Source organism: Neomonachus schauinslandi, chromosome 3 (assembly GCF_002201575.2).
Source record: "Neomonachus schauinslandi chromosome 3, ASM220157v2, whole genome shotgun sequence".
Lineage (NCBI taxonomy): Eukaryota > Metazoa > Chordata > Mammalia > Carnivora > Phocidae > Neomonachus > Neomonachus schauinslandi.
The window spans coordinates 115512302-115532078 of record NC_058405.1 but is presented as its reverse complement, the minus strand read 5'-3'; the positions used below and the strand labels follow the sequence as shown (position 1 = coordinate 115532078).

At 37.3% G+C, this 19777-nt stretch overlaps 1 protein-coding gene across 1 annotated transcript in view; it reads left to right on the top strand.

The window, feature by feature from the left end:
* The window catches only part of NEB (nebulin), a 200218-nt gene that overhangs the window by 76903 nt on the left and 103538 nt on the right, over positions 1-19777 (top strand). The window contains exons 53-65 of the mRNA XM_021702909.2: positions 386-490; positions 1694-1801; positions 2154-2465; positions 2930-3133; positions 3440-3544; positions 3631-3738; positions 5324-5635; positions 5929-6132; positions 6587-6691; positions 9392-9499; positions 11098-11409; positions 14469-14672; positions 15386-15490. Coding sequence (XP_021558584.1) covers positions 386-490; positions 1694-1801; positions 2154-2465; positions 2930-3133; positions 3440-3544; positions 3631-3738; positions 5324-5635; positions 5929-6132; positions 6587-6691; positions 9392-9499; positions 11098-11409; positions 14469-14672; positions 15386-15490 — 2292 coding nt within the window. The remainder of the gene's footprint in view (positions 1-385; positions 491-1693; positions 1802-2153; positions 2466-2929; positions 3134-3439; positions 3545-3630; positions 3739-5323; positions 5636-5928; positions 6133-6586; positions 6692-9391; positions 9500-11097; positions 11410-14468; positions 14673-15385; positions 15491-19777) is intronic.

Below are 19777 nucleotides of genomic sequence, written 5' to 3'. Positions count from 1 at the left end.
CCCTAATTTCTAGATATACCTCGAATATGTCATTTTTTGAGAAGGGAAGGGCTATCTCCCAGTTAAACACTGAGGGAGACGTTTATAAGCAAATTGGAGAACTGCTCTATTTGATGATCACGGCAAAGACTCTAATTACTTGGATTGATTTCTAATGGGCAGGGCTATTTGTAACCTTGAAAAGGTAATCCACACTTTATATTTTGAAAGGCAGTTATATCCCAGACAAGTCAAAAAATACACTACCTATTTTCTGCTTAAGTTACCTGCTTATGCTATCAGTTAAAATGCTTAATTCAGATGAATTCAGTGATCCTGTTTGATGTTAATGGTGTCATTCACTAGTCTAACAAAACCACTGAAATCCTCTTATTTCTCATTTTAGAGGCTTTATAGAGAAGCTTGGGACAAGGACAAGACTCAAATCCACATCATGCCTGATACACCTGACATTATTCTGGCTAAAGCAAACTTAATCAACACAAGTGATGTAAGTTTCCAAATTCAGCATGTTTTTCAGAAAGCTTTTAATTGCTTCTAAGGCAATGAATTTATTTGGAAGTAAATTTGCATGTCTGGATGATTTTGATTAATAAACTACATGGGACTTAGATTCCTTATTTAGTGGTTTTTAGCTTGAATATCAAAATAATAGGCACTCCCTGTCTCAGGCAGAGTTGAGGGTCTGTGCTGTCTGTTCCTTGTAGTCCTTTATTACACCTATCATCCTAATATAATGGTTTATATTGCTCTCCGGTGTGTGGATGGGAGCTTCTTAGGGTCAGAGATAATTTGTATTGAGCCTGCAGTGCTTAGCTAGTAAAGTACCCAACACACATGAAATTCAATGAAATTTCGAATGAATGAGCATTAAAAAACCTATGCAGGAGAACTCCATTTTTATTTTTATTGTCAGAAGAATCTCCTGAAATCTGTAGATGTAAAAATTAAATATTTTAAAGACAAATTCTAAACTTTAATAGAGAGACTTCAACATTAAATAAGGTATTCGAATAATGCCATAAACGTCTAAAATATAAACACATTGCAAGATCAATAGGCATTTTAAACAATCTGGTTTCTGGACAAAGTGCATTAAACTGTATTCTCAAATATTTCATTATGTAACAAACCTGAAGAAAAAAATTATTTCTCTTAAGCTTTTAAATTTAACATTTAAAGTTTCCTCCGAAAAATCTTAGATTTAAAAAATTATGAAGGATTTTGTTTCTTACCTACAGATGCGGATCCTACTACGGACAGCCCTATATTGTAAAGTAGATTATTTTATAGTGTGTTAGCTACGTGGAAGAGACAGCCCATTAGGCATAATTTTTCCCCATGAAAGGCATGGCTCTTTTCTAACAAAAACTTCTAATGAAACACTCATAGTTAATTGGAAAACACCTAAATGATATTTTATTTCATTTCTCTATCAATTTACTTCTGCCTCATTCTCATAAGTATTTGGGAAGAGCTGAAATTTAATTTTGTTGATCTGCGTAATCGAAGAGCTTTAAAGTTTAAAATAGGATCATTAACAATCAATGGGCATAATTTCCAATTACATTTGAGTATTCTAGAGCAGATACTATTTTCAGGGACTCTTAAAATATTTAGCACATTGCATTCATTATGCTACAGTTGTTTATGGAAAACAGCTTTTCCCAAAGTGATCTTCATCTCTTAACAGAAACTCTACCGAATGGGTTATGAGGAATTGAAGAAAAAAGGTTACGATCTTCCCCTTGATGCCATACCAATCAAAGCTGCAAAAGCATCCCGAGAAATTGCCAGTGAAGTAAGACTTTTTCCACTGTTTATATTGATTTGATTGCAATTTATCACTTTAACAAAGTTTCAATTTAATCTTAAATTGAACAAAATCTTCCAAGGAGTAACAAATTAAAACAGAGTGGAATGATCCCAAAGATGTAGTGTGGGATGAGGATAAACTCAAGGTATTTGTAGCTGGAATTTGTATGAAATTTATTATGTATGAAATTTGTACCTGGAGTTAGCCTTTAATCTTTCCTATCAAAAGACTTAAATCTGTGGCTCTCTAGGCTTTGTGAAATATGTGGAGTTCATGTGCTTTGTAATTGTAATGTAAGTTAATCTTGAAAGGAACAAGACATATTTTTTTCCTTTAGTACAAGTACAAGGAAGGCTTTCGCAAGCAGCTTGGCCACCACATTGGAGCCCGGGACATCAAAGATGACCCCAAGATGATGTGGTCCATGCATGTGGCCAAGGTCCAGAGTGACAGGGAGTACAAGAAGGACTTTGAGAAGTGGAAGACCAAGTTCAGCAGCCCAGTGGACATGCTGGGGTTGGTGCTGGCCAAGAAGTGCCAGACCTTAGTCAGTGACATAGACTATAAGAACTTCCTACACCAGTGGACATGCCTGCCTGACCAGAATGATGTCACCCATGCTCGACAGGCCTATGACCTCCAGAGTGATGTGAGTCTAAGATTTTCCTTTGGCCAACTAAATATCATGTCTGCTTTCCTGAGAACCAAATTTTCCCTAAAGTGAGCAGAGTTGAGTTTACACAACTGAGTTTTATGTCCCTAGATTAATGCCCATGCCCCATCCAGTCCCCCAAATATCTGGAGGCACCATTATCCCACAGAGAAAGAACCAACAAATATTCTCCTGCTTTGGTGAAAGCCTCTAGTATTCTGATCTAGAAGAGTTGGATCATTCTCTATGTGCTGCTATTTAAAATGCTTTCTAAAGTAAAATGTTTTCCAAAATATGCTTCTGATTTGAATAGTCCATAGATTCACAACACTTTTGTAAATTTCCCAAGAATTCAAGCATCTAAATATATATAGTCTAGTAAAATATGTAATATATAATTTTATTTCTTTCGGGGCATATTATTATGCTTATGTTAAGTGGTTTGTCACCTATAATTTCAGAATTTGTACAAGGCTGACCTTCAGTGGCTAAGAGGCATTGGCTGGTTACCTAGTGGCTCTCTTGAGGATGAAAAGAACAAGAGAGCTACCCAGATTTTGAGTGATCACATTTACCGTCAGCACCCAGATAAATTCAAGTTTTCCAGCCTTATGGACTCCATCCCAATGGTTTTGGCAAAAAACAATGCTATTACCATGAACCATGTAAGTCTTGTCTTTACATGAAGGGGGGTATTTGTGTGTGTGTGTGTGTGTGTGTGTAAACATAGACATCTGTTTCTATAAAAGAAAAATCATATTTAATTCTTTTGCTTGGTATTAAAGTGGTTTTTAAGTAAGTGCTGTGCTTTCTACTGATACGAGACATCTAGACCTGAAGGTGTCATAAATACCAACTCACAGAGCAGACTATCTTTATTTTCATTAAGAACCAGATTATTAAAACAGATTATTTTTATGTATCTATTCATTACTAGCCTGTACTAATCACATCTTTTTTGTTTGCTTTAGCGCCTCTATACAGAAGCTTGGGATAAAGATAAAACCACTGTCCACATTGTGCCAGATACTCCTGAAGTTTTACTGGCTAAACAAAACCAAATAAATTACAGTGAGGTCAGCAATATATTCATGGTGTATGATAGATTGTATTTATACTGCACTTTATAAATCAAACTCATGATGATTTATGTCTATTTCAGAAACTATATAAACTTGGCCTAGAAGAAGCCAAGAGGAAAGGCTATGATATGCGGCTGGATGCCATTCCCATCAGGGCAGCCAAGGCCTCCAGAGACATTGCAAGTGAAGTAAGTGCACCTAAAAAGTTCTTTGCCTTAACTTAAGCTCAAAGGTTTTTCTGTCTCCTGGTTATATAGTAGGGTAAGTAAGCTATGAGGTTAAAGTTCTTGCCAACAGTCTTTTTTCTAAGTAAATAGTTTAAAATAATGGTAATAAAATTCTCAATACAAAGCTATGGTTGAGTCCGTAGCAACATGCATTTCAAAATATTTTCCATTTCCTGCTGAATGAAAGCACTGGAGGGTGGGACAATGGGTTAGCCTGGTGATGGGTATTAAAGAGGGCACGTTCGGGGCGCCTGGGTGGCTCAGTTGGTTAAGCGACTGCCTTCGGCTCAGGTCATGATCCTGGAGTCCCGGGATCGAGTCCCGCATCGGGCTCCCTGCTCGGCAGGGAGTCTGCTTCTCCCTCTGACCCTCCCCCCTCTCATGCTCTCTCTATCTCATTCTCTCTCTCAAATAAATAAATAAAATCTTTAAAAGAGGGCACGTTCTGCATGGAGCACTGAGTGTTATACACAAACAATGAATCATGGAACACTACATCAAAAACTAATGCTGTAATGTATGGTGATTAACATAACAATAAAAATTAAAAACAACAAAAAAACACAAAAATTCATTACAAAAAAAAAAAGAAAGCACTGGATACTTGACTAGGTTCAGACATCCTTTGGGCTTTTCCACATGATATATTCTTATATACAATTGAACTCATTGTAGGATTCCTTCAAAACTAACTCATGCTTTATGAACTAGTGAACCTACAAGGGCTAAATAAATAGGACACATTATTCATAGTCCAACCATCCACAGGTACCATATGTTTGCTTCTGCATCTGGTGATTGGTTGCCAGTATTTTTTTTTTAAAGATTTTATTTATTTATTTGACAGAGAGAGAGACCACGAGAGAGGGAACACAAGCAGGGGGAGTGGCAGAGGGAGAAGCAGGCTTCCCGCTGAGCAGGGAGCCGGATGCGGGGCTCGATCCCAGGACTCTGGGATCACGATCCGAGCCAAAGGCAGACGCTTAACGACTGAGCCACCCAGGCGCCCCAATATTTACTTTCTTTAAGTGATTTCTTTGCTTACATTTCTAGGAACTTTTATCCTTCTATTTCATTAGTCCATGAAGTCAATATATTTTTTCTTTATTTACAAAATATGAGAGGTAACCATAATTTAAAAATAAATGGTCAACAATCACAGAAGGGTTAAAAGTATTAATATATACCAATATAATGTAATACTTGCTGCCACTAAAATTCATGTTTATAGAGAATATTTAATGACACAGAAGAAGGCTTGTATAATTAGAAAAAGGAGATCCTATTCTAATTTTATTGTCTCTCTCAACACACATACACACACACACTATAAAAAGCAGTTTTACGATGGTAATCATTGAATGGTAGAATAATGTCTTTATTTTTTGTGTAGGTATATATTTATTTTCTAAATGACTTACAAAATACATGTATTTATATACAGGAGGAAATCATTATATTTTCAATGAAAAGGAAAATTGGGGCCTAGTAATTGCTTTTAACTAAAAGCTAAAATAGTTGATGATAAGTGTTTTTCTTTTTCTAGTTCAAGTACAAAGAAGGCTATCGTCAGCAGCTTGGCCATCACATTGGTGCCCGAGCAATACATGATGACCCCAAGATGATGTGGTCCATGCATGTGGCCAAGGTCCAGAGTGACAGGGAGTACAAGAAGGACTTTGAGAAGTGGAAGACCAAGTTCAGCAGCCCAGTGGACATGTTGGGGGTGGTCCTGGCCAAGAAGTGCCAGGCCTTAGTCAGTGACGTGGACTATAAGAACTTCCTGCATGAGTGGACGTGCCTGCCGGACCAGAATGACGTCATCCATGCTCGGCAGGCCTATGACCTCCAGAGCGATGTGAGTATGTGAGAATCATAGTGGCATGCAAAGGTAGGAAATCAGTGAATTAACACCGCTTGGAGAAGGTAGCAATAGGTGGCACCAACGTTACCAGCCCCTGCAAGGCGGGAATAGGATTTCTGCTTTCCTTGTGAGTATTGTTTAACTTTGCAGATCAAAAAAGAATATTATCTGATACACTACCTGTCCATCAAAGTGTATTTTCAAGAGTGCTCTTTATTTCATATCCTTCAGATGAAAATGTTTTCCCAATGCCGAGACAAATATTTATTGACTGTTTGTCTCAACAGAATATGTACAAGTCAGATCTGCAGTGGTTGAGAGGCATCGGCTGGGTTCCCATCGGGTCTGTGGATGTGGAAAAATGCAAAAGGGCAACTGAAATTTTGAGTGATAAAATCTATCGCCAGCCTCCAGACAAATTCAAATTTACCAGCGTGACCGATTCTTTGGAACAAGTGTTAGCCAAGAATAATGCCATCACCATGAACAAGGTGAGGCTTCAAAATTCAGAGAACAAAGGTAGGACTCCGAAAGCCAAATCAAACAAAGAGAACCATAACCAAGAAAAGAAAGCAAGCAAGCGTTGAGCAACAGAAGACATCTATCTATCCATCCATCCATATCTATCTATGTGTCACTTATATTAAATATTTACTTCAGTAGTTGTTTCATAGTTCTGATAAAATGACATGTTTTTATGGAAAAGCATCTTGGCATGAAAGATACTCTCAATTTCCTTTTGTTAACATATATTTCAGATTATAAGGCACTAAATATCTATTCTGTACACTAATTACTTGAAGATGTGTCTGCCATACATAATGTGTATAAGATGTATATATAACCTTTTGTTATTTCTCTTTATAAAGTCATTATGGTCCTGAAATTCTTCTTAATCATATACTGAATTTTTTTCCTGATGACATTATATATTTCCTTTCATAGCGTTTATACACAGAAGCCTGGGACAAAGATAAGATGCAGGTCCACATCATGCCAGACACACCAGAAATTATGTTGGCAAGAATGAACAAAATCAACTACAGCGAGGTGGGAGCAGATGTTAATTCTATGAAGTTTGCATGTTGTTTCTTATTTCAGTTAATCTGTCCAAGGTGATAAAAATACTATACAACAACTTTATAAAGAACCTTTTTTTTTTTTTTGCTCCATGTGAATAGCAACTCTTGCATTTCTCAATCCTCATCCTAAACATCAAACTTCAAGTAAAAAAGGTTATCACTTATGAAGTGAAAGATATAAGAACTAATGATTTAAGCAATAACCATAAGATGAATCAGACCTTCTTCTTTTATTAATTTTTTAAGTTAGGAAATTAGCAATAGATTAAATATACATTTATCTTCCCCTTATGCCTTATTGCTGTGCTAGATATATTTTCCATATATGATTTATTTTTTCCAAATTGTGGCTTAAAGTCAAAATTTAAGACTTTTAAAGTATAAAATTAAGTCAAGGCCTAAAATCACAGTATTATCAAATAACCCAGAGAAAGAGACAGAAACAGAGAGAGGACCCACCAGGGTATATATCAGCGAGCCTATTTCTTTTCACTTTCTATGAGCCTAGGGCCATATGCCCGCCTGTCAGAACCATGGATGTTTAGGCTGAGAGGTCAGCATCTCTTCTAGTACAAGAGTCCCCACCCAACAGGTTGTCTTGCTTAGTGTTCTTGCTTAAGTGTTCTCAGTGACGAGGAGTTTATCTCATAAATCAGCCCATTTGTTCTGGAAAATTCCATAAGAAAATTCTTCTGATGTAGAGTCACGGAGTTCTCTCTGCAGACTTTGATAGTTGTCTGAGGCTGTGCAAAACCAGTCCCTGCCAACTCCGTGAAAATGAGGGTAACTACTGTGGTGCCTCCCCTGCCCCCCCCAAACAATCCCCAGTTCCTGGGCATTCCTCACATGACATCCCTGCTAAAATGCGACCCTCCCAACCAAACAAAATCCTGCAAGTGTAGAATACAGTTGACATCTTCTTTCCTCTTCTGGACATTTGACCTCTAATTCTGCACCCAGGGCTCCGGCACATGGGCAGCTTTGTCACTTCTGGGGCACGTGGAACTTGGGATCGACTAAAACCCGAACACATCTTACATGGGCTTAAGCTAGGTTTCCTCTATCCTGCCTTTATACCTTTGGCAACTTAAATTCAGTTTAAAATCAGTTCAAAGATTGACACTGATCTCTCTGCAGTTCCTTCTTCCTAGATTAAGCCGACTGGTTTAAGCCTGTGGAGATTTTTGTGAATCTGATTTTTCTGTCAGCTGATGTATTAGTTATTTCTCCCAGCTTTGTGCTACCAGCAAAGAAAATATTGTTTTTTTGAAAGTGTAAGTCAACAATATATCACTCTTCTGCAGGATATAACTTAGAGAATTTAGCTAGATGAGCCACCATCTTAAGTCATTTTATTTTGGTGAGTGCAAACTATAATTTTATTGCTTATATAACTAACTCTTTATTGTCTCCAAAACCGAAAGACATCAAGTCCTACTTGCAAAGCAAAAAGGAGTGAATTTTTTAGCTAAACCTATAATATGTGTCCTGTATCATTACAGGAAAGCATGTATTGTATGTGCAGGACTTTCAGGAAACAAAGAGCCTCTATAACTGGCCACTCAGCATTTCTGGAATTCTGGACTCTCTGTCTTTGCTGCAAAAGCTCAGAGAGGCTGTAGTGTTGCTGTTGGTTCAAAGAGACCTAGGGATAATGCTCTGAACAGAGTGCCTAACCTGCCTGGTCTGCTTTCTCCATCTTTTCTCTCTCAGCTTAGTTCAATCCTTTTGTACTTTTTGTCACGCAAAGGATAGGAAGATAAAATGCAAGTTTGATTATGTCACTCTTCCTCAAAGATTATTGTTGGCTTCCTATTTCCTATGGAATTAAGCACCAATTTATATTAGCATTAAGCCTTCAGTCCAACTCCAGGTTCTTCTCGGTCCTTTCCTGCCACTTGTCCCTGGCACTGCTCCCCACTTACTTTGACACCCCTGCACTTTCACTCCCTTGTGCTTTGATTCATGCAACGCCCTCTGACGTTGACTGCTGTCCCAGTCTCCTGAAACCATACTCATCACTCAAGGTCCAGTGCAAAGATCAGCCCCTCTGCAGGAAATTTCCTGATTCTCAATTCAGAATTAATTATTCTTTCCTGGAGCCCTTTGTCAATGATATGCTTAAATGACCTCTCGTGGTTTGACTTTTTGGTAGCTTAGTCTGTAGGCTACCAGTCTTTCCATCAGTTCCCCAGAAACCTTGACGATGGAAGAAGTCTCACTCCTCTTTGATTCCCAAGTACCTAGCCCAGTCAGAGCACACAGTCGGTGCAGAATCAATGTGGATTGCATTAATGTTCATGATCAACAGTTAATCAAGTCTTTCACTCTTACCCACATTTTGCCACCTTAGGTCCACAAGTTTCAGCTTAATTTTTTAGTTCTCTTCAAAACTGATTCATGGTTATAACTAAAAATTTTGAAACAGTGGATAATATCTATATTTAGTTAATTCAACGTAAGTTTTAAAATAAAAAACAAAGCTGCAATGTTCTAAAAATGTATCATTTTTAAGTCTTCAGCAGACAGTGCAAAGACAACTCTCAGAGTGAGATTATTATAGGGGCCTACCCGTGTCGAACTTAGTGAATTATTTTAGTCCCCTGTCAGTTTTTGGATATGAATGTCAACATCTATGTGTATTTATATATTTTTTGCCCAAACTTAGACTCTGTATAAACTTGCTAATGAAGAAGCGAAGAAGAAAGGCTACGACCTGCGAAGTGATGCCATCCCAATCGTGGCGGCCAAGGCCTCCCGGGACATCGCCAGTGATGTGAGTAACAGTGTCACCCCAAGTATATAATCAGGCTGAAGTGATGTTGTCACTGAACTAAATCTTCAGAAAGAACTTTCCTCGCCCTTTGGAAATATGTCCTAGTGTATTTATGTGGGATTTTTCAAAAACCTAGTTTTGAGGGAAATGAAAAATTCAATGTTCGTACAAGGGGTTTATAACCTTTAGGACACAGTATCTTCGATGAAAACATCCGTCGAAAACAGAGAAAGATCCATTCACGTGGAAATTATTAGAGCACAGCTGCAGGCTTGGAGATATAAAAATTATCACGGTGCTTCTAGAAAGTATAACTCATAAACTTAAGTACTCTCAATGAGAATCAGGTCCTGGCTTTATGTAACATTTTACTATACAATATTCACAAAAGTGATATGCCACTTGGCCATTATAATTCACCTTTCTAAGATTATGAAAAGAAGGCAGTGGATCCCTACCAGAGGTGGCTACTAGCCCGAGATTGTACCCTTAAAAACAGCTCCTGGCTGTCTAGCACATACCTCCCAGAATAAAACCATCATCCCTTCATCGTGCCTCAGATGATTCTTGAGGAACAGACCACTACTTTAAAAATCAAGGGCCCAGCATCTGGGAATATGGCAATACACTGGCCTTTATATTGTGTTAGTGACTCACTTTAGTTTATGTATGTTGGACCTCCCCATGAATTTATGTCAACAATTATAAGTAACAATGACAACTAGGAAGTACTGAGAATTCCATGCTAAGAGCTTGACATGTGTTATCTTACTTATACTTCATAATTATCCTAGCACGTAAGTTTTGTCATTATCCCTGTTTTGTGGATTGCTTTAAGCAACTTTTCTAAAACCAAACTCTCAGTAGGTGGTGGAATTGAAACTCCAGACAACCTCATTACTTCCCACTGTACCATATTGTCTTCTGCTGACCCATCCATACTTTTCTTACTTAGTGATCTTTGAGACTAGTGGCGTGTATTTTGAATAACTGCCTCAGATCCCGGGACAACATCATTGGACATGGAATAATAAAAACATTCTTGGCCTATGCAGGAGTGGAACCCATGACTTTTTTGGAGCATGCTCCAACCAGCTTTACTAGTATAATAATAGTAGTAGTATATTAGTATACTAATAGTATACTATTTGTTTATAATAGCATAATACCTGGTATACTAAACTAGGTCCTTGACCTAGAGTACTACATCCTTCCAGGAGCCAGACGCTCATTTTATGACTTACTAAACATGCCATGTCGCCAAGTGCATCTCTTTCCTGCATACTTTTAGTACCTAAAATTCATTTCTCCAAATTCCCTTGTTCAAATGGCTTCTCCCCACTGTGGGCACTACCTGCCTCTAAATTATTCCTTATCACTAGGCCATGGGTGATTTGGGATATGCACTACAATTATATGGATTCCATCTCTTCTCTTAACTCTATAAGCTTCAAGGGTAAAGGTCAGGATACCAGCTTGAGTTAATGCTTATTATCACAAGTCAACTTACAACTTTGATGTAAGCAAGGTGATTTTGTACAGACTTTTGACCCCCAAGGGCTTATAATAAAAACCTGATTTGTGTGTTTTCATCTCAGTACAAATACAAAGATGGTTACCGAAAGCAACTTGGCCACCACATTGGAGCCCGAAATGTTGAGGATGACCCCAAGATAATGTGGTCCATGCATGTGGCCAAGATCCAGAGTGACAGGGAGTACAAGAAGGACTTTGAGAAGTGGAAGACCAAGTTCAGCAGCCCAGTGGACATGCTAGGAGTGGTCCTGGCTAAGCAGTGCCAGACCTTAGTCAGTGACGTGGACTATAAGAACTATCTGCATGAGTGGACGTGCCTGCCTGACCAGAATGACGTCATCCACGCTCGGCAGGCCTATGACCTCCAGAGCGATGTGAGTACAGCATCTATAAAAGAGCTGAGTTCAGAAATAATTTAAACTATATAAAAGTTATCCTTCATATGCAACCCATTGGCCCACTTAAGCTATTTATTGATTTATTGATCAGTGAGTGAGATCTCAATGAGAATATACTTTTTATTGCTTTATTATGAAGATGTTTAATAGGCTTTATAAGGAAATGAAGTTTACAAACTGGACTTGGTCCTATAAAAACAAAACCAGAATTAAGCAATGTTAGAATTCAGAGTCCACCAGATGGAGACATTTTCTTTTATTCTTTCAGGGGGGTAGAAACAACACATTTAAAAAAAAAAAATTACTCTGAAATTTGTTTTTAGCTTCTTTACAAACCAAATGAGGTTATCATTAGAATTCTGATGCTTGCTAATTTTTATTCTTATGCTAATTGTTATTCTTATGAAATAAGAGAAGTTACTGTGTAAACTGTTGGGTCAGTTCACTGACATTTTCTTCTCTTGGCACGGCTCTCTGTAGAGGGGTCACATGGTAATGACAAACCCTAGTACTTGGTGCAGCTGCTTTCAGTATCATATCTGGGTGTGAGAAACAGTTCCTACAGCACATAGTTCATAACTGTTTGAAGGGATTATTAAGTGTTAGAGGATTTGGGAGAATAAAACGAATAATAATTATACATTAATTAGCCATTATTGGAAACTGTACAAGCCCACCTGTGAAACCGCCCACATTTGTTCTGTAGTTTTTGACACACACACCCTGTGTTTTGCAATTGTGTCCAAAAAGAAAGGTTTTGCCTGCGCATGAAAGAGAATTAAAATGGCTCATGTCACCCCTGGAGTGACAGTGTTGACAGACTGCCTGCATCTGTCTATTTGTTGAGTGCCTTTCCAAGATCTCCTCCCCCACCCTGTTATATACAGCCTTAATGGTTATTTGAAAGTTAACAGTCGGCATTGAAGATGGATCTCCATCCCTTCACTTTCAGTCTAGATGTATCTTTAGGTTCAAAATGAGTCTCTTGTAGACAGCATATGGATGGGTCCTGTGTTTTCATCCAGTCTGCAACCCTGTGCCGTTTTATGGGAGCATTTAGGCCATTCACGTTGAGAATGATTATTGAAAGATATGAATTAATTATCATGTTGCCTGTGTTCATCATCATTAGCCATCAGGGAAATTCAAATCAAAACCACACTGAGATACCACCTTACACCAGTTAGAATGGCAAAAATTGACAAGCAAGAAACAACAAATGTTGGAGAGGTTGTGGAGAAAGGGGAACCCTCTCACACTGTTGGTGGGAATGCAAGTTGGTACAGCCACTTTGGAAAACGGTGTGGAGGTGCCTCAGAAAATTAAAAATAGAGCTACCCTATGACCCAGCAATTGCACTCCTGGGTATTTACCCCAAAGACACAGATGTAGTGAAAAGAAGGGCCATATGCACCCCAATGTTCATAGCGGCAATGTCCATAATCACCAAACTGTGGAAAGAGCCGAGATGCCCTCAACAGATGAATGGATAAAGAAGATGTGGTCCATATATACAATGGAATATTACTCAGCCATCAGAAAGGATGACTATCCAACTTTTACATCAACATGGATGGGACTGGAGGAGATTATGCTAAGTGAAATAAGTCAAGCAGAGAAAGTCAATTATTCATATGGTTTCACTTATTTGTGGAACATAAGGAATAGCATGGAGGACATTAGGAGAAGCAAGGGAAAAATGAAGGGGGGAGGAAATCGGAGGGAGAGATGAACCATAGACTATGGACTCTGAGAAACAAACTGAGGGTTTTAGAGGGGAGGGGGTGGGGGATGGGTTAGCCCAATGATGGGTATTAAGGAGGGCACATACTGCATGGAGCACTGGGTGTTATACGAAAACAATGAATTGTGGATCACTACATCAAAAACTAATGATGTACTGTATGGTAACTAACATAATAAAATTTTTAAAAAAGAAAGTTAACAGTCATTTGAAAGTTAAAAAACACTCCAGAGGTATGAAAAGTTACTGTTTTCATTCTTGTTGTTGTTATTTTGGGGGCAATTAGTAGTGAGTGTAGGGTAATTACAACAGGCTTTTTGTCTAGACTGCAAAATATCAGTCTCTATTTTCTACTTAATTGCTGTTAATGGTAAAATCCTTCAGATGAGCTGGGCAAAGGTCCAATTCCTTTGCTGTGAAGTACTTATGAATACTTAATGGGTTCCCAAAAATCCTTAGCAGAAAAATGATTTTAAATCACAAGAGAAAGGTATGGAAAGACAGTTCTGGAAGGGAATCCATCTTCTTGTCCTGAGCACTTGGTGGGAAGAGACCGGGGCCCTGGACCAGTGACATGGTTGTTTACTGCCCTGAGCCTTGGGCAGTGCTAAGGCCGGGAAAGTTCTGCTCAGTGCTTCGGCAGCTCTATGTCATTACTATATCTTCACTTCTTTCTTTGTTTATTCTTAAAGAGCATTACAGATATTTTGAAAGATAAGGAAAAATATAGAAAGCAATAAAACTCAACGTAATCTAACCACTGAAAAAGCCCACTCCTACTCATGTAGTTTATCCACATACAGTGTTTTATGTTTTCTCTTCGTGTAATGTTATATTAATGACATTTCTACAAGTAACCAACATTCTTTACAGTAGAGCTTTTAATAGATACAGAGGATTTCATTTGACTAGGCCTAACACGTATTTACTGGTAGCCTGCTGTGGGACATATCTGTGGTTTCTCCCACTCTGGGATGCCATTGTTTTCCTATACACGTGGACATTATAATAATATTCACTGAACTGACTAACAGAAGATATTAGTTTAGATTATTCCTCTCCTTACAACGGGAAACTTATGGTCCTTTTTTGTTATAGCTAGGAGACGTCTCTAGGTCATTTTTGAACGTAGTTGCTCTTTCAGTTTGCCTAACACAGCTTATTTTATATTAAAAAACGAGAACAACCATACAACTTACCAGTATTGTAAGTTATTACTGATTGCATTGGCTTCTGCACCCTAAATCTTTTAGTCTTGCTGAAGAGTTTCTGCCATTTTTCCTCTTTATAGAACATTTACAAATCAGATCTCCAGTGGCTGAGAGGCATCGGCTGGGTTCCCATTGGGTCTGTGGATGTGGTCAAGTGCAAGAGAGCTGCAGAGATACTGAGTGACAACATCTACCGCCAGCCTCCGGACAAGCTGAAGTTCACCAGTGTGCCTGATACCCTGGAACAGGTGCTGGCCAAAAGCAATGCCCTCAATATGAGCAAGGTGAGCCCCCATTTGGGGGGAAACTAAAATGTGACCATACGTCCATGAGAATATCTATGGTTAATTTAGTGTTTTTCATTTTATCCAATTGCCATATTGTGTTTAGTGATTTGATTGCATTTTCTATTCAGTTACATCAGGATTCCAAAAATGTATGTGGGAATTTCTGCTTTGACATCTCTTCTGAAATAGCCAAAGAATAGGATAGCTGTTTGGTGGTCAACTTGTTTGAATCAAAGAGAGTAATGTATGGTTTGATATCAAGGTTTCTTTCTTGTTGGGTACTTATTTAGGTGAGTATAAAAAAACAAGTCAAATGCAAATCTCCGTAATTTATCAAAAAGAAATCTGGAGACGGCATATCCAGTTACATTTGCAGTTCATAAACAACAAACAAACAAAACCATGGGAAGAATTTAATGTAGCCACAGCACATAGGGATATGTGTATATGTTTGGAAAATACTTGCTTGTAATTTAATTGGAGGTGATCATGTAATAAAAAACACACGTTTTCTTTTCATATCTTAGTCTGTGTTTATATTTAGTGACAATAAGTATCTTGTAATTTCAAAGAGATCGAAGAGTATTGGCATATAGCACACAGCATAGATAGGGGGCTAGCTTTCAGCTTTGTCATGATCTCTAAACTGGTGACTCCTATTTACAACAAACATTGTTTTTCTCATTTATTACCCTTTTTATCATTCACAGCACTTATATACAGAAGCCTGGGACAAAGACAAGACCCAAGTCCACATCATGCCTGATACACCTGAAATTATGTTAGCAAGACAAAATAAAATAAATTATAGTGAGGTAAGACCATATGTTTTGGTTTCTTGATCTGAACACATTGATTTTTTGCTGATATAGTAAATTTAGAATTCTGGATGTACACCAATTAGCTTAATTTTGTCTTTTTATGCCCATCACCCTACCCTGAATATATGTGCCATCTATCAAGAGGTAGATAGATAAAAAGATACAGAAATAGAGAAATACAAAAATGTTTCTATGTCAGGAGAAAAAAACCTCTCAACTATTAATGATTGAAACTTATAATTTTAATTTTAAAATAATTGCTATTTATCAGATTAGTACTTCAGTATTCTGTGAGTTTTTCTTCAGTTATCTCACCTGTGAAATGGGATAAAAATACATATCTTGAAAAATTTTTGTGGTGACTAAATAAGGTTGTATATAATATGCCCAGCTGAGAGCCTGGCACAAAATAGATGCTTAATAAACTTTAATTTCTTCCCTTTACACTCAAGTTACCATGCATTATTAGATCTATGTAATGTGCTCAAAATAACTTGAAGTTTATTTACAAGAACTGAAATGAGAATTCTCAAATCCATCCATTTCAAAATTGAGGACAATAAAATATACTTTTTATATGTTATCTCCCGCCTCACCAAACTTGTCATCACATATTTGGCAACCCAGAAATACTGCTGCAGAAACAGCTTCTTGCCCAATTGTACTTGCCAAAGTCAACAATTATCTGGTTTATTCAAGAAGTGAATGATTTCTTACATGTTTGTGTTCTTCATTTAAAAAAAAAAAAAAGGGACTTTTCAGTTTGAGAACATTGGAAAATTAAGTACTCATTTTCAAGACTTGACCATATTCATTCTTCTATCTGTATTAACTACTTCTTATTATAATAATGTGTCCCTGGGCGCCTGGGTGGCTCAGTTGGTTAAGCGACTGCCTTCGGCTCAGGTCATGATCCTGGAGTCCCGGGATCGAGTCCCGCATCGGACTCCCTGCTTGGCAGGGAGTCTGCTTCTCCCTCTGACCCTCCTCCCTCTCATGCTGTCTCTCATTCTCTCTCTCTTTCAAATAAATAAATAAAATCTTCAAAATAAATAAATAAATAAAAATAATAATGTGTCCCTAAAGAAGAGGCATGCTGTATCAAGTAACCATCACAAGTGAAATGAAGAGGATACAATTTCCCTTCCTCCAGCATTATTAAATAGACCGGAGGACAAGCCTGATCATAAGTATTTGATTGCCCTTGGAAATTTGAGTGAGCAGTTTTTCTCTTGGCCACAGAGCTTCTCTGTTGGTTTAGCTTTTCCCAAGAGGTCTGTCTCACCCCACACAGATGAAATTAGTTTCTATCCCAAACTGTTATGATCTTTTAAGCCTTTCCCTTTTGTTAAAATTAGGTCAGATGAGATAGGTGTTTTTTTTGTTTGTTTGGTCAGGGTTTTTTTTTTTTCCCCAGACTAAAAGGAAATTGGGCTTTTATTTCTACAATTTTCAGCTGGATTTATTCTCTTTAAAATTACATGAGCATGTTAATTTCCTAAAGGCTGTCTCCTGAAGATTAGATTTCAGAATAGCTCTCCTGAGTTTTTCTCAACCCAACTGGTACCTTCATTCCATACTTAGCTCAATAAATATAAACCAAAAAAAAAAAGCAACCCCATTTTACTTTTTTTCTCTTAAATGCTCATTTACCTGTTCTAGTTCTCTTGGGTAAATAACTTATCAAACAAGCTTTAAAACGTCTTGATGGTAACCGGAAGTATTCTCTTTTTTGAAACCCTGCATCTTTTTCAAATATTAAAAGAATGAAATAAATCTGTCTGGCCTGAAGACATGAGATGATTTAGACACATTTTTTCCACTTATGCATAAGGACAGCATCCTCCGAGGAAAAATACATTAGAGGAGCTATTTGACTCTCCAGTTATAAAATAAACATTTCCAGGAATTTTTAAGAAGTCCAAATGCCCTTGGGATTTTATCTCAAATGTATCAAATTTATTCTTATTTTCACCTTAGCTTTTCCTTGTAAAATCTTATCTTGGGAAGAATGTAATTTGTCACATATTAATAATCTACATTAAAAACATAGAGTAGCTTCCTTATGGGATGCTTAAGTCATTTAAAAATTAAGCACCTCTGCATCATATTTAAAATTCAGATACTGTTCCAGCATTTTTTTTTTAAGATTTTATTTATTTATTTGAGAGAGAGAGAATGAGAGACAGCATGAGAGGGAGGAGGGTCAGAGGGAGAAGCAGACTCCCTGCCGAGCAGGGAGCCCGATGCAGGACTCGATCCTGGGACTCCAGGATCATGACCTGAGCCAAAGGCAGTCGCTTAACCAACTGAGCCACCCAGGTGCCCGTGTTCCAGCATTTTTAATTCAATATAACATGAGAATGGTGCATAATAATGAAGCAAATTAGTTTTCATTATTTCTGCCACACTATTTAAAGCCTTTCCTTACATTTAAAATTTTGTCTTCATACAGCCTTATACAATGACAAAATACAGAACATTGTAAAGTAGGAAGAAAGATAAAGCCCTAAAGAATGAAGGTCATTGTTTGCCCTTAAAACCATAAGTGATTTCCAGATCCTTTTTCTAGAACTATCTATGGGTTCTGTGACTGCTTTCCTTGACTCAGTAACTCTCTTAATAGAGGAAAGGGGGGAAACTGAAATTAAGGATTAAGTTACTCCATCATAGACCAGTTTAAGAACTATGTCTCTGGAGGCATAAAGATGAGCTACCTTCAAACTTTAGGTGTCCTTGAGGTGTAACACAAAGTCTTTCCAATGGGTATGCTGGCTTGCATTGGTTTAAGCAGATCACTTAGCATAGCTTCCACTTCCCTAGGACCCTTATAAGTTATCCGCCTGGAAGGGCCCCTGCGTTAAAGTGGTGTCCACTCCTTTCTTAGTCACGCTTCTTTTACTTTAAAACAAAAAGCACAGATTAAAGGCCTAGAAGTAGATGAGACAGCCAAATGCCACTCATGCTCCTGAATTGGATTCTAGGTAGAAAAGCAATATTGCTATAAAGGACATTACTGGGACAGTTGGTGACATTTGAGTATTCACTATCTCTTAGATAGCAGTATTGTGTCAATATTAAACTTCCCAAATTTAATAAAAGTCATGATGTCTACAACTTACTCCCAATTGGTTATTTTTGAAAATAAGAAATATACATACCACACATACACACACACAAGAGAAAGACAAAGTAAATATGGCAAAAGCGTTAATAAATGGGTAGCTGGCTGTTCATTGTACTATTCTTAAAACTTTTCTATAGGTTTGAATTTTTCAAAATAAGGAAAATACATTTTTAAATATTAAGACATACATTAAGATATTTAACTAGGTAAGATTTTATAAAGATTTTATTTCTAAAAAGAGAAGAAAGGAAGGCATACCTGTGCATTAATGTGATGCATGCCTGAGAGTATTAAAAAAAAAAAACTGTGCCAGACAATTTAATTCATTAATGTCCACCAAAACCTTTTTAATCAAGGTACCATGAGTTCCTATAAATCACAAAAATAGCATTAAGAGATGCAATAATTTTTACTTTTTATGTTTAAAAATTATCAAAATGTATATTTTTACTTATGTTTTGATTAAAAAACAATATTAGCAATTATTTAAAATTTTATTTTAACATGATACAGGATTGGTCAAAATTCCTATAGGTGGCTCACAAGTAAAAAAGGCTGTCCACCTCCAGTATAGATGATTTGTGTAATGCACTGGTTCTCAAACTGTGTTCCCATGGAACAGCTGTGTTCCACTTTCTGTGTGTTTCTGTCCTGCCACAGAAACTGAACAGTGGGGTGGTTTTTCCAATTTGCAAAAAAAAAAGATCAAATATAATTTTATCAATTTTGTGCTTTCAACTCATAAATCCTTGGTACCTACTATTCCTGTGTCTGCTAGCAGTTTCTAGCAGTTGACAAATGAATAGGGAGCAAATCAATATTAACAAAGACACTCAAGAACAGCAGATTACCCTTAGTTCAGCACCGCTCGATTTTGCATATGTACGCATAGTGGTAGGTATTGTGCATTATTACGTACCCATATTCTGTGCTAATAAAATTGTTTCTGATTCAAATTTGGAGTTAAATAAATCAACATTTCTTGGTTGTTTCATGAGAAGAGCAAGTGCTGAACAATCCAACCCATTTGAAAGCTATTGATGTGGTGTCTAAAATCTATAAGGATTTGTGTAAGAGAACTTGCAATGTTAAAACCTGCTGAATGTAAAATTTCACCTTAAATGGCTTGCATAAATAGAAAGTAAAAGAAAGAG